General features: G+C 50.7%; 1 protein-coding gene across 1 annotated transcript; it reads right to left on the reverse strand.

Annotated features, from left to right (window-relative positions):
- Positions 1–10049: 10049 nt before the first annotated feature.
- Positions 10050–17584, reverse strand: LOC118597089 (keratin, type II cytoskeletal 8-like). Its single transcript, XM_036208346.1, has 9 exons — positions 17182–17584; positions 14684–14892; positions 13804–13864; positions 13069–13164; positions 12384–12548; positions 11960–12085; positions 11055–11275; positions 10871–10929; positions 10050–10370 (listed from the first exon to the last, which is right to left on the reverse strand). The coding sequence occupies exons 1-9, from the start codon at positions 17512–17514 to the stop codon at positions 10213–10215; spliced, it is 1428 nt and encodes a 475-aa protein (XP_036064239.1). The 5' UTR covers positions 17515–17584; the 3' UTR covers positions 10050–10212.
- Positions 17585–18720: the final 1136 nt, after the last annotated feature.

Consider the following 18720-nt stretch of genomic DNA (forward strand, 5'->3'; position numbering starts at 1 on the left):
AGGGTGAAGGACTCAGTTCTCTTTAAGGGGCTGCCCGCTGGGAGTTTGATTACGTTCCAGTGAACAACACAAATTGGAATTGGTATTTTTTTCAAACCAAAATCTCTCTCCAAAGCACTCATGTTACTTCTATTCAGGTCAAGCCCAAAGGTAACCAACTGGCCATTTGAAATGCGTTGAGGGAGCCGCTACCCACATCGCAGGACAGTTCCCACAATGTCCACCAGGGGGCACCAGAAACCTGTATAAAGAGACCCATACACATAATCAAGGCCTTAGCCTTATTCTACCACTGCCTATGACAGACTCCTCTGTTCAGTGGTCTCCTCCAGTTCTCAGGGCTCCGCTAGGGGACAAGGGGCAGGTGAGGTTATCTGGCAAAAACTTGTGCTTAGCTTAGATGCAAGATTGTAAAACATCAGAAGCGAACTTCTGCCCTCCAGGGTTCTCCCATTGTGCTGTATGCCTGTATTTAAGACCTCCTCCCTCCTTCGATAAATGGCATTCGGCATTCAAAAAAAGGGAAAGAAATTGAAGACAGCGATGTTCTAAAACAGGAAGTGCTGATGGTGTCATGGGCCTATGAGAATGCTGGACTAAAGTCTATCAAATTGTGCAAACAGGAAAATTGTATACTATGTGAATTATCTGTCAATAAAGGTCTTTAAAAACTTTTTTTAAAAAATTAAAAAAAAAAAAAAAAACTTGGGCTTAGATCCAAGTCTTTTGGATCTGATCTAACCCCTACCACCAAACGCCTAGACTTCCCAAGACACTGTCTGCTTCTGGGATTCCATAGGAGAGCTGAGCCTGACTCCCTAAGAGCAGATTCAGGGTCAGATGAGGCAAAGCCCCCTGACCACTCTGGACTGGAATACAGAACAAGAGGGATGAAGAGGGGGCTGGAAAGATGGCTCAGCAGTTAAGAGCACCTGCTGATCTTCCAAAGGACCCAGGTTGGACTCCCAACACCTACATGACATCACAACTATCTGTAACTCCAGTTCTGCAGAGTCTGGCCTCTACAGGCACCACACTCATGTGGTGCACAGACATACATGCAGGCAAAACACCCAAACATAAAAATAAATCTTTTTTTTTTTTTTTTTTTTTTTTAAAGTAAGAGAGTAGCTGGGCGGTGGTGGTGCACACCTTTAATCTCAGCACTCAGTAGGCAGAGGCAGGTGGATCTCTGTGAGTTTGAAGCCAGCCTGGTCTACAAAACAAGTTCCAGGACAGCCTGAGCTACACAGAGAAACCCTGTCTCAGAAAGACAGACAGACAGACAGACAGACAGACAGACAGAGACAGAGAGAACTTTTCTCTCTCGATTTTATTACAACAAAGGAGGGAGGGATAAAGTCTCACTGAGGAGACTGTCGCAGAGCAGAGAGATGCCTTCTTTGGCCCTCTGCCTTCTTGCTGTTCCATGGGAAGTGACTGTGGTGTCTGTGACAGGGAAGAGAGGGGACAGAGAGACAGACTGTCTCCTACGAGGAGAAATCTCATGTCTCTTGGTGGTTCACAAACCGGTTGGTCAACCCATCATGGTGCTCACTCTCACCACCTCCATGACATGGCTCCGTTGCCTTTACTCCATTGAAATGGCGAGACAGAGGCGACAGTCAGATCACAGACCCCTCGGATGCCAGACCCCAGTGTCCACCCAGGTCTTTTGATTCTTTCCCAGAGTTTATTTTGCTGGAGTGACTTGAATTGTGTGTCCCTATCCTACAATGCCAGGATTGATCTTCCTAAAAGCCCTGCCTGCTCCCCACCAAAACAAACAAACAAACCAAAAACCTCCAGTGGACCCCAGTGCTCCTGAGATCAGATCAAGTGCAGCTTTCTCAGCTCAGCAGTCTGAGCATCCATAAACTACCCAACAAAGTATCTATAAAATAAGATGAAATGACTGGTGGTGGTGGTGGCGGTGGCGGCGGCGGCGGAGGCGCACGCCTTTAATCCCAGCACTGGGGAAGCAGAGGCAGGCAGATCTCTGTGAGTTTCAGGCCAGCCTGGTTTATGCAGTAAGTCTTAGCCAGAACGACCTGAACTTCTGGTCCTTCTGCCTCCACCTCCCGGGTGCTAGGATGATAGGTATATGCTACCACTCCTGGTTTCTGAGTTGCTGGGGGTTGAACCCAGGGCACGGTGCATGATGGGTAAGCACTCTATCAACTGAGTACATCCCCAATCCTACCTTTTCTTTTGCAAAGGTATTATTTGTAACCTTTCCAGAGCCTCCCAAGAAACCAGAATTACAGACTCCGTATTTAGCAGTGTCATTGACTACCCTGCATGCCTTCTCAGTCCGAGACCCTAAAGCAGGAGTGAGACCCAAGCAGAGGGAGCAGCTCCTATACAGTAGAGCTTGGGCAGTGGTCCTCAACCTGTGGGTCTCGACCCCTATAGGGGTCCCATATCAGATATTCTGCATATTATATATTTACATCATGATTCATAACAGTAGCAAAATTATAGCTATGAAGTAGCAATGAAATAGTTTTATGGTTGGGGGTCACCACAACTTGAGGAACTGTATTAAAGCATTAGGAAGGTTGAGAACCACTGAGCTTGACAGTACAGGCTAAGCTGACATCAATAAGGCTTGTCAGCAGGAGTGAGTGACATCACCTACATGGATGAAACACAGGCTAACCAGGGAGCTTAACACAGAAATAATATCTCCTGGGTGGGCAGAGGCCCAGCCGGCACAGCCCTCAGGCCAAGCCAGGACTGGCACTTTATCTTGGGAATAGACACTGGTAGTTGAGTAACTAAACCCGGTTTGGGTTTTGTGAAGTACACTCTTTTAGGGTCATGATATGACTCCACGTGACAAGATGATAAAGGATCCATGGCATGAGGCATATCCAAACGTACAGACTTCACACTGAGTAAACCATAATGTCAGCCATAGACACCATGACAGCCATGTGTCAGTAAAAATAAAAACCATGTGTCAGTAAAAACCAGTGGAAATAAACTCCGTGGGGAGAGTTGCCTGCACCTCCTAGGGGAAAGGGTGGGCCCTGGTTTGATCTCCGTTTCTGTGATCATCACCCTAGCCAAAAGCAACTTGGAGAAGAAAGGATTTATGTCCTCTTACAGGCTACAATCCATCATCAAGGGAAGCTGAGGCAGGAACTCAAGGCAGGAGCTTGAAGCAGAAACCAGAGCACACTGCTATGGCTCTGGCTGGCGCCTAAGCTCATGCTCTGATATCTTTCTCATATGGCCCAGGGCCGCCTGCCCAGGGATGGCACAGAAATGGAACTAGCAATCAAGGAAATGCCCCACAGACGTGGCCACAGGCCAATCTGATGGAGGCCATTTCTCTGTTGGGATTCCCTCTCCGGGTGAAACTAAATTTGGTCAGGTTGACCGTGAAGCTAATAGGCAAGGGAGCCCTCTAAAACCCCACTCAATTTCACTGCCATCCTAAAGTGCTCTAACAAGGAGGTCTGTCTGGGGATGAAGTTGGTAAAGTATATGGAAGAAGTCCAGAGACTGATCCTCAGCACCACAGTAGAGATGGAGGCAAGAGTATCAGGAGTTCAAGGTCATCCTTGGCTTCATGCAGAGTTTGAGGCCAGCCTGGGCTCCATGAAGCCTGTCTCAAAAAGAAAAGGCAGGGGGCTGGAGAGATGGCTCAGAAGTTAAGAGCACTGGCTGCTCTTCCAGAGGTCCTGAGTTCAATTCCCAGCACCCACATGGTGGCTCACAACCATCTGTAATGAGATCTGGTGCCCTCTTCTAGCCTGCAGGGATATGTGCAGACAAAACACTGTATACATAATAAATAAAACTCTGAAAAAAAATTATAAAAAAAGAAAGAAAAGAAAAGGCAATAGGTATTTGTTTGCTTCTCTGTTGCTACGGTAAAACACTGCCCCAAAGCGACTTGGGGAGGAAAGGTTTATTAGGATCACAACCCATGATCGAGGGAAGCTGAGGCAGAGATCATGGAGGGCCACTGCTTACTGCTTGTTCAGCGCCTTCCCTATACAGCCCAGACCCAGCTGCCTAGGGGTGGCACGGCCCACAGAGGGCTGGGCTCCTCTATCAGTTAGCAATCAAGAAAGCACCCCACAGACATTTATCTGGGGGCCAATGGAGGCAACTCCTCAACTGAGCCTCCCTCTTGCCAGATGCATCAGGTTGACAACCAAGAATAACCACCACACCCGCTAGGGCAGGAAGGAAAGTCTTTTGTAATATAGGAAAGCTCCTGTTCCAGGCATCAGGAAAACGGGGAGCTGGGAATTTCTCAAGGAATATGTGGATCTTGGGGTGTGAATGCCTCCATAACATAGATGCCTCAGTAAGAAAAAAGCAAGGGCCTGGGCAGTGGTGGCACACACCGTTAATCCAGCACGAAGAGGCAGAAGCAGGGAGATCTCTGAGTTCAAGGCTAGCCTGGTCTACAGAGCGAGTTTCCACAACAGCCAGGGCTACACAAAGAAAGCAAGAAAAAGGAAAAGAAAAAAGAGCAAAGGGTCTGTGCTTAGCCAAGACTGGCCCACACTGACCGTGTCCCATGACCCGCAGGCCTGAGTCTCAGGGTGGATCTGAAGAACGGGTGCCCAAAAGGGGGTGGCCGCGGCAGGTAGCAGAGAGGGTCCTGGGCTACAAGGAGGAAGGATGCAAGAATAACAAGCCACTGTGGGAGAGACAGCATGGTGGCTGCCAAGGCCACCGTGCTCGACCCTTTCCTGCTCCCTTCCTCCCAACACTGCACAGGTGGAAGTCAAAGCAGGGCTATGACAACATACGGCACCCTGCCCCTTCATGACAAGTTAACATTGACAAGGTGTGTGCGAACATGAACCACAGGAACTGTACATACACAGACACCACCTGGGACAACTCACAAGAAACACAGCCCAGCTGCCCTTTGCAAGAGAAACAAGGCAACTGAGCAGGGTTCTTGAATTGTGAATAACATGCCTGTCTGATGCACTCAAAAGCAGAAAGTAATTTCTTTTTAATTTAGCTTACATATGATAAAAATCCCGTGTGACCAAAAGGACATTGGTGACTCTGGGGCTCAGGCCTGCCTTTAAGGGTAATCAGTGGTGTTAGTAAGGTGTTAAGTGCTAAGTCAAAGGCTGAGATGCCTATTTAACATATCAAAGCAGACCTGGCCACCAGGTCCTCCCGTACATCCCTCACTCCCGACCTGATACAGGGTCCTCTTAGCCAGCATACCCCTCCCACTACACTAAACTTCTCCAGCCCAGGGGCTGAGCTGCCCTTCCTATCTAATCCAGCCATTTGGTTACCTGGTGTCTTAGTTAGGGTTTCTGTTGTTGTGAAGAGACACCATGACCACAGCAACCTCTATAAAGGAAAACATTTAATTGAGATGGCTTACAGTTCAGAGGTTTAGCCCATTGTCATCATAGCGGGGAGCATGGCAGCTGTATCGTATGCAGCAGACAGACATGGTGCTGGAGAAGGAGCTGAGGATTCTGCATCATGATCCACAGGACACAGAAAGTGAACTGAGATGCTGGGTGAACCTTGAGCATAGAAGACCTCAGAGATGGTCCCACAGTGACACACTTCCTCCAACAAGGCCACACCTCCTAATAGTGCCCCTCCCAAGGAGCTTATGGTGACCATTTTCTTTCAGACCTCCACACCTGGTCTTTTCATCTGCTCTCCAGGCCGGTCTCTTGGCCCAGGCTACCCCTCTTGGTCAGCAGCTGCTCTCTCTCCCTTCTCACCTCCCCCACCCTCCCATGGCCCAGGGTCATGTCCACTCTGGACTCTCCCAGATGTTCCTGCCTCTGGCCACGCTCTCCAACATATCTACAATAAACTTTCTTCTCCATCATACCAGGAGCAGTCTTTTCTTTTCTTTTTTTTTTCCCTGTTCATTAAGCGAAAGCCAGGCAGGGCAGCGGGCACAGCTGTGCCTCAGTCCTTGTGAAAACTCAATCTCAGCCTCTCAAAGAAAATCATTTGCAGTTTGCACTGAACCTAACACACACTCCTGTCACTTGACTTCCATTTTGCTTTGATTTTATTTAGTTTGTTTTGGTTTTTATGTTTGGGTTTTGATTTGAGACAAGGTCTAGCTTGATAGCCCAGGCTGACAATGAACTCACAACCCTTCTGCCTCCGCCTCTCAAGAGCTGCCATTACAAGCCTGAGCCACCCAACCGAGCTCTTCCTCGTATTTTGAGTCATGTGAGTCTACTTCTAATATCATGCAAAGCTACACAATGTTTTTATTTAGATAATAAGGACAAGGGGGGAGATCTGAATTATGAGATATGGGTGCAATCCTGGAATGTTTTCTGTTCATGATTGGCTGACTTTCCAGATGGAGTACCTACAAGTGTTCGGGGCTAGGTATACTTAAGAATTTTTATCTTCCATCCTTCTGAGTTCCCTCGTATAAATAAGGACTGGATTTCATTTATTTATTCATTCACTCATTGAAACAAGGTCTCCTATATCCCAGGCTGGCCTCAAACTTGAACTTCTGATACCTTCTAAGTGCTGGGATAACAGGTCTGTGCCACCATTCCTGGCTTATGTGGTATTGGGGATCCAACCCAAGATTTCATGCATGCTAGACAAGCACTCTACCAACTGAGCTACATCCACAGCCCCTGCATTTGCTTAAGGGAGAAAAAGATGTTCTTAGTTCTTAGGATGGAATTCAAGACCTTGTGCATGATAGACAAACCCTCTGCCTCTAAGCTACACCCCCATCCTTTGTGAGTGTTTAAGTTACGTCAGGGTTGAATGTGGTTGTGCATGTAATTCCAGCATTCAGGAGGCAGAGGCAGGCAGATCTCTGTGAGTTAGGGCTTTGAGACCAGCCTGGGCTACATAGTGAGCTCCAGGACAGCCAGGACTACACAGTGAGGCCCTATCCAAAATAATAATAGTAAAAATAAAAAGTAGGGGCTAGAGAGATGGCTCAGTGGTTAAGACCACCAGCCGCTTTTCCAAAGGACACAGGTTCAATTCCCAGCACCCACAAGAGAGCACACTAATTCTGTAACTCTTGTCCCAAAACCATTTTCTGACCTCTACGGGTACCAGGCCCATACACGGTGCACATATATGCAGGCAAAACACATAAAAACCAATTTTAAAAATGATTAAAAATAAATCAATACATAAGTTCTGACAGGTAAAGGAGGGTAACTCCTGAGCGATGGGTGGCCTTGCCCCGTGGTGGTACACACGAGAGAAGACAGGGCTCCAGCATGGAAGAGTCGTACAGCCTTCCCTCAACAAACATCTAGGGTGTGGAGATCATCTGGCAACTATGAGGGAAGGCTTCTCCCAGCCTGCCCATTGCCTGGCAGCAGGGCCTGATAAGACAGGTGGTCAAGAACTGGGTGTGCACAACTGAAAATATTGACTCGGGGCACTAGTCGGCAAAAGGTCCCTCTCCCTGGGTTCTGATGGCCCAGAGCAATGCTGATAACTATCCTCCTGTTTCCTGGGAATCACTTATGTGTGCGTTTATAACCATAATAAAACTGAATTTGCCCCTAAGTGTGGTAGCACTCACTTGTCACCCAGCAAAGGCAGGAGGGTAGTGAGTTCAAGGCCAGTGTAGGCTACAATAAGACCCTGTATTTAAAAGAGAAGGGAAAAAGGATTAAGAGTAACATGGAGATAACCCAGGTAAAGGCCCCTGCTGCCAAAGCTGCCAACCTGAATTCCACTCCCAGGACCCACAGGGCAAAGGTGAGAACAGCTCCTACAAGTCACTCTCCGGCCTGTCTATACACAATAGATAAATGAAGAAATACAGAAATACAAAAATAAAATGTCAAGTTTTTAAAATACAGAGGGTTTGCCCGTGTGGTCCAACAGGTGCTGTAAGAGTGGTCTCTTAAGCTGATTTAGGGGGGAAAAGAAAGACTAAGAATTTCCCATGGAGCAATGGGGCAACCCCAAAACAGGCAGCTCGTGCTCTTTCTGACAGTGCTGCGGCTTTGTCCCCAACTCTAAAAGGAGATTTACTCAATGTGGCAGCATCGGAAGGGACAAAGAGACACTTGGGTCTCTCACTTCTGCTGACAGAGTTCTAAAACAAAGCATGCTGAAATCAAGAAGCTCAGGAAGCCTGGCCCAGCCACATGGGGGGAGTTTGTTTCCCTGAGATTTACCATTTGTCACACCACCTTGCAGGCAAGACTGGAGCCAAGACAAAGATGGCTGAGTGGTGGCTGGGACCACACCCTGGCCAGGACTGCCTATGGGTGGGAATACACCCTGGCCAGGTTTGCCTGTGGGTGGGAATACACCCTGGCCAGGACTGCCCGTGGGTGGGAATACACCCTGGCCAGGTCTGCCCGTGGGTGGGAATACACCCTGGCCAGGTCTGCCCATGGGTGGGACCACACCCTGGCCAGGTCTGCCTGTGGGTGGGACCACACCCTGGCCAGGTCTGCCTGTGGGTGGGAATACACCCTGGCCAGGTCTGCCTGTGGGTGGGAACACACCCTGGCCAGGACTGCCTAGCTGTGCTCCGGCCCTCATCTTAAACCCAAATCTCAGGCCAAGACTCTGAAAATGGACTTGGGGCGGTCATTGTATCTTTGTTCCTCTTCCCAAGGTGGCCATGTTGAGGAGTCTTTTTTCTGTTTTTCACTATCGTTGGTTTGTTTAACTGGCTTATTAAGTAAGGACAGATGGCCAAGCCTGGCATATTAGGGCTGTCGTTGCCCAGGCTCTGACCAACATGGTAACACAATAATGACTGAAGTCCCTTACTACCTGGCTGAGAGCTGGCTAGAGGGCTTGGGAGGACAATGCTGGCCTAAAAGCACATCTCCATGGGGCTAGGAAGATGGCAAGGCTGATTGATGCCAGGGACCTGGAATATAAGTACCCTAGCCACAGAGGGGCCACCCATGAGCTTCCTGGACTAGTCTGTTCCTACTTCCTGTCTGCATATCTGTTTATTCTCCAACCGTTTTCAACAGAGTTGATACAATATAAGGCTCAGCAGCGGTGCTAAGCCCTGATGCACACCTAGTCCAGCAGTGCACAGACCGTGTGACAGCCAGAAACTCCACACTGATGGCAGTTGTGCAGGAGCTGTAGCCATGCTTCATCCGGCTGTTTCCGGCCCTAAACCTTGGGAGACTGGACAGATAGTCAAACCCCTTCACACACTGTAAGGAACTTATATACACCCAAAAGCACACAGTCCACCCTCCACATGCAAACACTGGCTCCACACACACCCTTTCTATCAAGCACAGCATTAAAAGGGGAGGAAAGGGCGGTGTGAAGCAATGTGGGTGGGTGTGACGGTGAGGCGCAGGGACAAACCCATGTATCAGTGCCAAGTCCTGTACTGAACTATCGTGGCATCTAGAAATTATAGGCACCACACACCCATTACTAAAAATAGACTCTGGACATCTGCAGGGATAGGAACCCAGACCTCCTAGGCCCCTAGCAAAGACATCTAGATGGACATAAGGAAGCTGTGTGTTTGCTCAAGGACAGGCTTGAGAATTGGACAGTCCTGACTTCCATGCCCAGCTCAGCCACTTTCTGTGAGTGGTCCTGATGCTGAGGTCTGGCAACAGCAGACTGACTCTCTGATAGGACCACCCCAAACCTGGTTCCTTGCTGCAAAGCTCAAGTGAACCTGGATGAATGAGACTCTGCTGTAAACTGTAAGAGGCTATGCACTGGCAAAGAACCATGGTCCAAGGGACTGAAGAGATGATTCAGCGGTTAAGAACACTGGCTACTCTTCCAGAGGTCCTGAGTTCAATTCTCAACAACTACAACCTTCTGGTGCCCTTTTCTGGCCTGTAGTGCAGGCATGCATACATAATAAATAAACAAATAATAAATCTTAAAAGAAGAAAAAGAAAAAAAGCCATGGTCTGCAGCCAGAGCATCAGCCAAGGCACATTCTTTTGGGACAGCCTGGAGGAGACTTTCCTGCCCTGCACACCAAGCTTCCATGCCCCAGGAAGGACCCTCCCCACCCAAATACACATACACATAGCAAAGCCAGTTGATGGAGCCAGCTGAGGCTTTATTTTGGAAAACATAATTGAATTGGGTTTGGGAGGGAGGTGGGGGCCAGAGGGGTACTCCAGATGGAAGGTCCCATCCTATTCCCTGCACTCTGCCATACAGCTGCCTCCTCGTGAGCCCCGAGCAGCTGCAGAAGCACAGGCTGGCAATGGCTCCAGCGGCCGCTCACTTGGGCAGGATATCGGAGGACTCCGACACCAGCTTCCCGTCACGGGTTTCGATCTTCTTCACCACCACAGCCTTGGTGTGGGTAACGACACCTGAGCCTCCAGAAAAATTGAAGCCAGGGCTGGGGAGTCCCCCATAGGCTGGGCTCAGCCCTCCTGGTCCAGGGCAAGGGAAAGAGACAGCCACGTGAGCACAGGCTTGGGGCCCCTTCTCCCTAGTCACTCTCTGATAACCGTAGATGGAGAGGCTGGCCCAGACCTGACTGATGACTAGGTGGGTCACAACTCAGCTGTCTGGAGAAGCAGACCCAGCACAGAAGAGACTTCCCTACTAGCCACACATGCCTGATGAGCACTCAACGGAACCCTTCCCTCAGCTATTTGGAGAGGAATGTGAAGATTCATTAGAGCCCACAATAACACATATAAGGAACTTAGCACGGGCCAGGCACACAGCTAGCATTTATGTGGGACTTTCTATTAGTGAGGATATTACTTAGGTCCTTAGTCTATCGTCAATCACCCTGGGATTCTCCCAAGAACAGGGATCCTACTCCCTCCCTTGGTCTCGGCCAACTGCTACCAAACACAGCCTCTTCCAGAACCCTGACTTCCTGGGTCCTCTGCCCTCCATCTCCAACACCCAGGACACTCACCTGGGTAGCCAACGGTGTTCTTTGTATGGATCCTCAGGTTCTGCATTCCAGACTCCAGCCTGTAACCAGATGCACAGATGTCAGGACCAATTCTTGGCCCTTTCTTTCCTCCCACAGCAGAATCCAAGTCCCAGGAAGGCTCCAGACAGCACCCACCCTTCCCAGGAGAGACATCCAGACCCACCTGTTCTCCTCGCCCTCCAGCAGCTTGCGGTAGGTGGCGATCTCGATGTCCAGCGCCAGCTTGACATTCATCAGCTCCTGGTACTCTCTCCGCTGTCGGGCCATGTCCTGTTTGGCCTGCTGTATGGCAGCCTCCAGCTGAGCCAGCTTGGCATTGGCATCCTTAACGGCCATCTCCCCACGCTGCTCCGCATCAGCGATGGCAGCATCCAGGGTTGCTTTCTGTGGAGAAGGAGACAGATAAGCAGATGGTATCTGGTATGTCTCCTCCCTAAAATCCACCCACATTGGACTTCTTTTGTTGTCATTTGATTTAAAACCCAAGCTGGCCTAGAACTCACTATATAATCCAGGTTGGCCTTGAACTCACAGCAATCCTCCATTCTAGCCTACCAACTGTTGGGATTACTGGTGTGCAATACTGAACCCAGGGCCTTGGGCATGCTAGGCAAGCACTTGAGCAACTTGAGCTACATGCCCAGCCCTACCTTGAGCTTCTTTGAAAGTTCCCCCCTCTCTGACTCAGACCAACTCCATCCAGCCAAAAGAAAATTCTGTAGGTGACACTGAGCAAACCTATGGGAGTTGCTTCCAGGTATTTCCCATTCACACTTCCACCTGCGGCAATGCAAGAGCTTTGCTTTATCCGGATCAGATCCCTAGCTTCTAGACTTTTCATCAAGTACCAAAACCCAACCTTGCCCTGCGTATGGTAGACTAGTAGAGAAGGCCTGGGGGAATGGGAGCTGGACTCTAGCCAACCACCCAGAGCTCTTTCCCTAGATGCTGCTCATGGAGACGCCCACAGCAGCTGAGACAGCTGAGGAGCAGCTGCCCCACCCCCCCCCCACCCACTCCCTGCTCTCAGCCCTGGTTCTCCCCAGCCCCACCCAAGCCCAGCAGTACCTGGCCTTTGAGAGCTTCAATCTCTGCCTGCAGGCGGTTGATGCTGCGGTTCATCTCAGAAATCTCAGTCTTGGTGCGGCGCAAGTCATCCCCATGCTTCCCAGCCTGGGCCTGCAATTCCTCGTACTGCAGAGGCAGGAAGGGAAGTGAGGTTCTAGATGGGAGAGCCCCTTCTTGGTCAAGTCACAAAAGCCTGGGTCATCTCACCCACCAACCTCCTACATATGTGCATAAGCATGCATAAGTATGTATACACACACACACACACACACACACACACACACACACACACACAAATAAAGGTCCCATTCCAGAACTCCAGGCTTCCGTTCTGCAGAACCAGCCCACATGAGTTCCCTCCTCATGATCCAGGGCACAGAACTGGCCAGGAAGGGAGACGGAGGCTTACAACCCTGTTCTTTACCTTAATCTGATACATGCTTTCAGCCTCAGCCTGGCTGCGTTTGGCGATGGCCTCATACTGGGCACGGACTTCAGCAATGATGCTGTCCATGTCCAGGGAGCGCCTGTTGTCCATAGACAGCACCACGGACGTGTCTGAGATCTGAGACTGCAGCTCATGGATCTCCTGCAGGGCAGGGGTGTGGTGGTAAGGCTCTGTCCCTGTACACAGGGTCCTTTGCAACATGACAAGGAGCAAGTGAGAGCTAGGGCTTAGAAACATCAAAGTTGACAGCAGAAGGAAGACAGCCAAAACTCAGAGCCATGGAGGGAGGCAGCAAGGAAAGCCTGAAGTTAGGTAAACAGCCAAGGGGAAGACCCTGCCCCACTCTCTGCCCCAATACTAAAGCCTAGAGGCCTTCAACACAGTGCAAAGACCAGGATGAAGGGCTCTGAGAACACCACAAGTCTGAGTTAGGCTGGGCTACCACTCTGTATGAGGACCTGGGATGGGTTATTTCGCTTCTCAGAGCCCATTTCCCCATTTCAAGTAGGGGCTGCAGCCTCTACAACAATGTTGACTGGTGGCTACAGTTATCGAACCCTTGTTGAGTGATGTGCTGGAAGACAGGGATAGACCATCCAGGTGCCAGAGTAGGATACTGACAGGCTGGAGGACCTGCCCACTCCAGTCCCAGAGAAAGTACCTCTTCATGGATCTGTCGAAGGAAGTTGATCTCATCAGTCAGCCCTTCCAGTCGGGACTCCAGCTCCACCTTGTTCATGTATGCCTCATCCACGTCCTGAGGGGAGGGAAAGGGCCTAAGTTCAGTACCCAGGAGCTCCCCAACATCTGCCCATGGCTTAGACGTGTGGCTGGCCCTCCAGCCTAGCTGCTGTCTATTCCCCTGGATCCCAGCCAAGAACTTTATCTCTGCTTCCTGAAGGCCCACACCCTACCCTTCCTCCTCCAGAAAGCTAAGGCTAGACCACTAACCTTGTCCAACTTGATAACCGAAATACTATCTAACTGCAGGAAACTAATTCTCTTTCTTGTCTACTTTTCTATTAGTTATCTATTATTTACATCAGATGGCAAAGGAATTTGTCCTATTACTTAGAAAGCAATGTGGTCATCAGAAAACTCCTCATCTAAGTCCCAAAGCTCACCTCCTGTGTCTGCAGGCAGGTTAGAGGACCCTCGTTTTCTTTTTTAAATTTATTTTTATTATTTTTAATTATGTGTAAGTGTGCACATCTGCATGTGGTAATGCACACATGAGTTCAGGTGCCGGAGGCTGGAAGCATCAGATCCCCTGGAGCTGTGGTTACAGGCTGTTGTGAGCCATTTGATGTGGGTGTTAGGAACAGAACTCAGGTCCTCTGAAGAGAGGTAAGTGCTCTAACCACTGAGCCATCTCTGCAGCCCCCCAGACTCTCACCTTCTTGATGAGGACAAAATCGTTCTCCTTCTCTGTACGCTTGTTGATCTCATCCTCGTACCTAGTAAGAGAAGACTTGGAGTCAGCGGGCAAAGGTGAAGACAAGGCTGCCCTGTGTCTGCTGCCGCCAGGGACAGAGCCCCACGCAGGACACATGCATGCACAGCCAAACGCGAGCATGCACAGTTTCACTCCTACCCACCTTGTTTTCCAATGGGGGAAATGAATGTCTACAAAGTTTAGTTCAGAAATGTAAGGCACAAGAGGCTGGTCCTTCTGACCTCCCTACCATTTCCTTCTCCTCACCCAACCTTATCCAGCCAGTGGGGAGGCCAAGAACAGGAATGCACTCTCCAAATACACGCTAGATTTGGCGTGTTGAGTGAGTTAGCATGGGGCCTGACCTGAGACCTCAGAGCACTGTCTGGCGCTTGCCAGAGGCTGGATCACGGCTGTTTGTGTAAAATTGAGGACTGCTAGCTGCCTCTCATTTAAGTGCACTTTTTTTTTAGAAAACAGAATCTCACTGTGTAGCTCTGGCTGGCCTAGAACTCACTATGAAGATCAGACTGTGTTTGTATAATCCTCCTGCCTCTGCCTCCTGAATGGAATACTACACATGACATATGCCACCATACCGAGGTTAGGTACACTATTTAAACAGGAAATTTGTTACCCAAATCTAGACAGTCCTGGGATTGAAAGCAGGCTGACGCTATCAGCATCTTAGATGGTGAGCATAAAATATAGACTATCCCAAACAAAACTGATCATACAGCCACAGGACCAAACTGCCCACAAGCAGAGGGCAATGGGGACTTAGGCCTCTGTCTCAAAATGTAGGGCAAGGTGAGCTGCCTTCATTTGGGGAGGGGCTCACTTATTCTTGAAGTCCTCCACCAGGCCCTGCATGTTGCTAAGCTCTGCCTCCAGTTTCAGCTTCTCCTGGCCCAGGGCTTCCAGCTGCCGTCTCAAGTTGTTGAGATAGCTCTCAAACATGTTGTCCATGTTGCTTCTTGACGTCTTCTGCTTCTGCAGCAGGTCCCACTTGGTCTCCAGCATCTTGTTCTGCTGCTCCAGGAAGCACACCTGCATGGGGGCACAGCAAAAGGTCCACATCAGGCTAGGGGCAGGGTCTAGAGGGAACAAGCACTGTCTTCTCCCCTGAGTAAGGGGGTCACCTATGACCCGGGGAATAGCACAGTGAGATGGTGACATCTGGAGCCATGTCCCTCCGGCACTTAGAACAGGAAAGGCTAATGCTGTACCTGCAGCACAGATCTTATTTGCATAGACTATACATCACAGATCAATAAAAAAAAAAAAAAAAAAAAAAGCCCCACTTTCTGAGGATGTGTTAATTACCTGTTATATAAGTTTGAGAAGGGGATAGATTATTCATATCAAATACTATCAATCATTATTTGGAGAGACCTTGAAGAAAGGGCCCTGGATTTTTTTTTTTTTTTTTTAAAGATAGGGTTTCTCTGTGTAGCTTTGGTGCCTTTCCTGGAACTCCCTCTGTAGTCCAGGCTAGTCTCGAACTCACAGAGATCCGCCTGGCTCTGCCTCCCGATGCTGGAATTAAAGATGTGCATAATCCCGGCAGGCCCTAGAAATTTTAGGGAACTTTCTCCCTGAGGCCCAGAGTGCTTGCTAAGGCTTCTACGTCAGTACTGCCTCTAACTCAAGCTGTGTAACTTGGTCTGGGTCTCTCTAACCTTGAAAAAGCCTCCAGAAGCTCGGGTAGGCGTTTTGGGAGTTCCTTCTCCACACAGAGCCCACTTTCAGCAGAGGAAGAGGTAAGAGAAGGCAGGTCTGTCTCCTTCCCACCCTGCAGCCCCAACCGTTGAGATTCACAGATTCTGGCGTCTCCACACCCTTTTGCCCAGTTTCCACAGCCCTCCCCTCCTACCATAAACACTGAACTCACATCTTAGAACATGCAATCCAGGACATGGTACAGGAGGAACTCTTTTATACGTCTAATAGCGTGCTCAAAGGAGAGAAATGCATTTTGTGCACTCAGCCTGAAGCTGTAACTTTTTAAACTGGGGTGGGGGTGGGGGGGGGTAACAATAGGATTACTTTCCCACCACCCATGAGACAGATCCTTTCTTCACCGTAATTACTAAAAATAAAAATAAACAAGTAGCCCCAGTGATTCAACCATTTCATCCTAATGGAATGCTAAATTCGGGCCAGGCACTGCTAAACTTCCCCCCAGTGTGAGCTGAGCAGGCAGAAACTGATTTAGGGCCTGTCCATTTTACAGATGAGGAAGTCAAATTGACAACATGACCCATCCCAGGAAACTGTGGGGCCCTGGAACCAGAAGTCATACTCCTCCACGCCTGCACCGACTGCTTTCCATCAGGACTCAATGAGAAGCTAAGGGCCCCTGAACAGCAGCTGGCAAGCCCTGGTGAGAAGGGCAGGCGCTCCTGGGGCCTCCGACTCCACGGGCTCATCTGCCCCGTGTTTTCCCTCCTCCCGTTCCCACAAGGCAGAACGGGCCAATCGTCCTGGGGCCACGAAGGCCACCTAGCCACAGGACTGCAAAATCTGGCCTGGCTCTGGACTTGCGAAGGAACTGGGCGATTGGGGCGGAGCCAGGGTAGGAAGCCTAAAAGGGGTACAAGGGCCAAGCAGGCCGATGGGCGTTGGCAGGCCGACGCTATCTGGGGCCGTAAACTCCGGTTTTAACAGGTCGTGAAACTGGGGCGGAGTGTCCAAGGCCCGCAGACTTTGAATCCCGCAAGGGCTTTCCCCAGGCGGAGCCCCGCGACTCCCCGCGACGCCGGAGCGCCTCCTGGTGGACGGGCAGACGCCGGCCTCCGCCCTGGCTCCGCAGCGGCCCCGCCCACACTGAGCGAGCAGGGCAGGGGCCAAGCCGTGACTCAGCCTGAGCCCCGCACTCTGTCCCTGGACGCCAAAGACCACCATCTGCGTTTGCCGAGTTCAATCGAGACACCTGCGACCTTCTAGGACCCTACCCAACCCTTCATTATTTAACAGGAAGACAGAAAAACGCACCAGGGCACCAATAGGAAATCTTGGGGCGGTGCGGGGGGGGGGGGGGGGGTAGGGGGGTCCCTGCCACAAGAGAGCCGCTGGGCGACGGTGAAGGCGCCTGGCCCGCCAGTGGATAGGCAGGTCAGAGCGCGGATTAGGGTGAGGGAGTGCAAAGGCGTTTAGTCACAAGCACTTCAGACCCTCTCGACCCAAACCGAAGTGTATGAGAGAACCTGGAAGGGAGTGTAGCCAGGATGGGTAGGGCACAAGAAAAGCTCGTGGGGTGCTAGAGATGTGTCCATCCTCTACGACAGCAGAAGAAAGGGTTCAGGACAGTTTAGTCGGGCAGCGGGGGGTTCTCACCTTGTCAATGAAGGAGGCGAACTTGTTGTTCAGGGATTTGATCTGCTCCTTCTCCTGGATGCGCACGGCCTGGATGTTGGGGTCCAACTCCAGCTTCAAGGGGCTCAGCAGGCTTTCGTTCACCGTGACTGCTGAGATACTCCCTAGACTAGACCCGCCGCCAAAGCCTCCCAGGCCCATACCGGCGCCTAGGCTTCCCCGGAAGCTGCTGCCCCGGGAAAAGCTGGGAACGCTCATGCGCGCACCGGGTGCACTCGTGTACGAGAGGCTGCTGAAGGCCCGGGGGCCGGAGGTGGACACCCTGTAGGACTTCTGGGTCACCCTGATGGACATGGTGAAGTCTGGAGAGATGGCAGGACGCTGAAGGCGGAGGTTCGAGAGCGAGCGGGCGAGCAGCTGCTTCTAGGCCGTGGGACAGCGCCCAGAAAGGGCCCTTTATAAAAGAGAGCCCAGCCCCAGGGGAGGGAAAAAGACCTCTTACCTGAGTGGCTAGACACTGAGAGGGCAGGGCCTAACCCAACGTCTGCTACCTCCGAGCAGGACTCAGGTGAGGGCAGTAGAGAGCTGCTCCCACCCAGGATCCCTCTCCAACCCCACCCTAAAAGTACAGGAGAGAGCAGTTGACCTCCTATGAGACCAGCAAATAAGCCTGGGGTCTCCCAGCACTGGGATCAAGGCATCTTGTCTCCTGCCTTCTGTGAGAACCACTGGGGAAGTCTGGGTGGAAAGGGTTCCCTGGCATTTGGGGTCTTAAAAAAAAAAAAAAAAAAAAAGCAGGCTGGCATCCGCCTTTACCACCCCAGCACTGAGGTTCTGGGTTTGTGGGTGTACCCTATCACATCCAGCTGGTCTCTTTTACTACCTCAAAGAAACCCTCCTTAAGGTGGAGCTGGCCAATTTGACCAGCAGGACCCTTCCATTCCCAGGCTCCTATTTGCCCTGTCTATCCAGGTTACAGTCACCATCACCCCACTCCCCTACCTGCACCACATCCTGCCAACCACAGGCTGCCAAAAGGGGCTGAGAAGACACTGGCAATTTAAATGAATAAACACACGCTTCAAGCTGTCCTCTCACTGAGTGCAAGGTAAAGAGAAACCAAACACAGCTCTCTTCTGGACACAGCCCAGTAGTCTCCTTTCCTATCAAGATCCCAGAATTCCCCAGGCCAGGCAGAGCACTGTAGGCCTCAAGGAAGAGCAAAAGAATGAAGAACAGAGGCCAAGGCAGAAAGGGGGACACCAGAGAAGAGGAGAGGCATTGCGGTCTTCATTGTTGCTGCTTCTTTGGGAACACCTTGCCAAGGCTCCCAGTGCAGGAAGTCATGGGAAGTGAGGCAAAGTGGTGAGTGGGACAGAATGGCACGGCTGGTCCAGCCATCTGGACACCCACCCTCCACTCCCCCAGCCCCCAAGCAGCCAGGCAAGATGAGGGAAGCATCCTTTCCCTGCACCTGTCTCTCTGAACTCATTACCCCATTATTACCACATTATCAGAGTGAGTCAGGAGAGCAAGTTGGGGCACAGCATGCACCTGTGG

Source organism: Onychomys torridus, chromosome 16, assembly GCF_903995425.1.
Source record: "Onychomys torridus chromosome 16, mOncTor1.1, whole genome shotgun sequence".
Taxonomy (NCBI): domain Eukaryota; kingdom Metazoa; phylum Chordata; class Mammalia; order Rodentia; family Cricetidae; genus Onychomys; species Onychomys torridus.

Excerpts from the sequence above, each read along its gene's own strand:
- LOC118597089 (XM_036208346.1), bottom strand. The coding sequence starts at position 17,514 with ATGTCCATCAGGGTGACCCAGAAGTCCTACAGGGTGTCCACCTCCGGC. Across the intron at positions 14,893-17,181 it reads TCGCCTCCTTCATTGACAAG|GTGTGCTTCCTGGAGCAGCA; the intron begins GTGAGAACCCCC and ends GCCCCCATGCAG. Across the intron at positions 10,930-11,054 it reads CTGGAGGGCGAGGAGAACAG|GCTGGAGTCTGGAATGCAGA; the intron begins GTGGGTCTGGAT and ends ATCTGGTTACAG.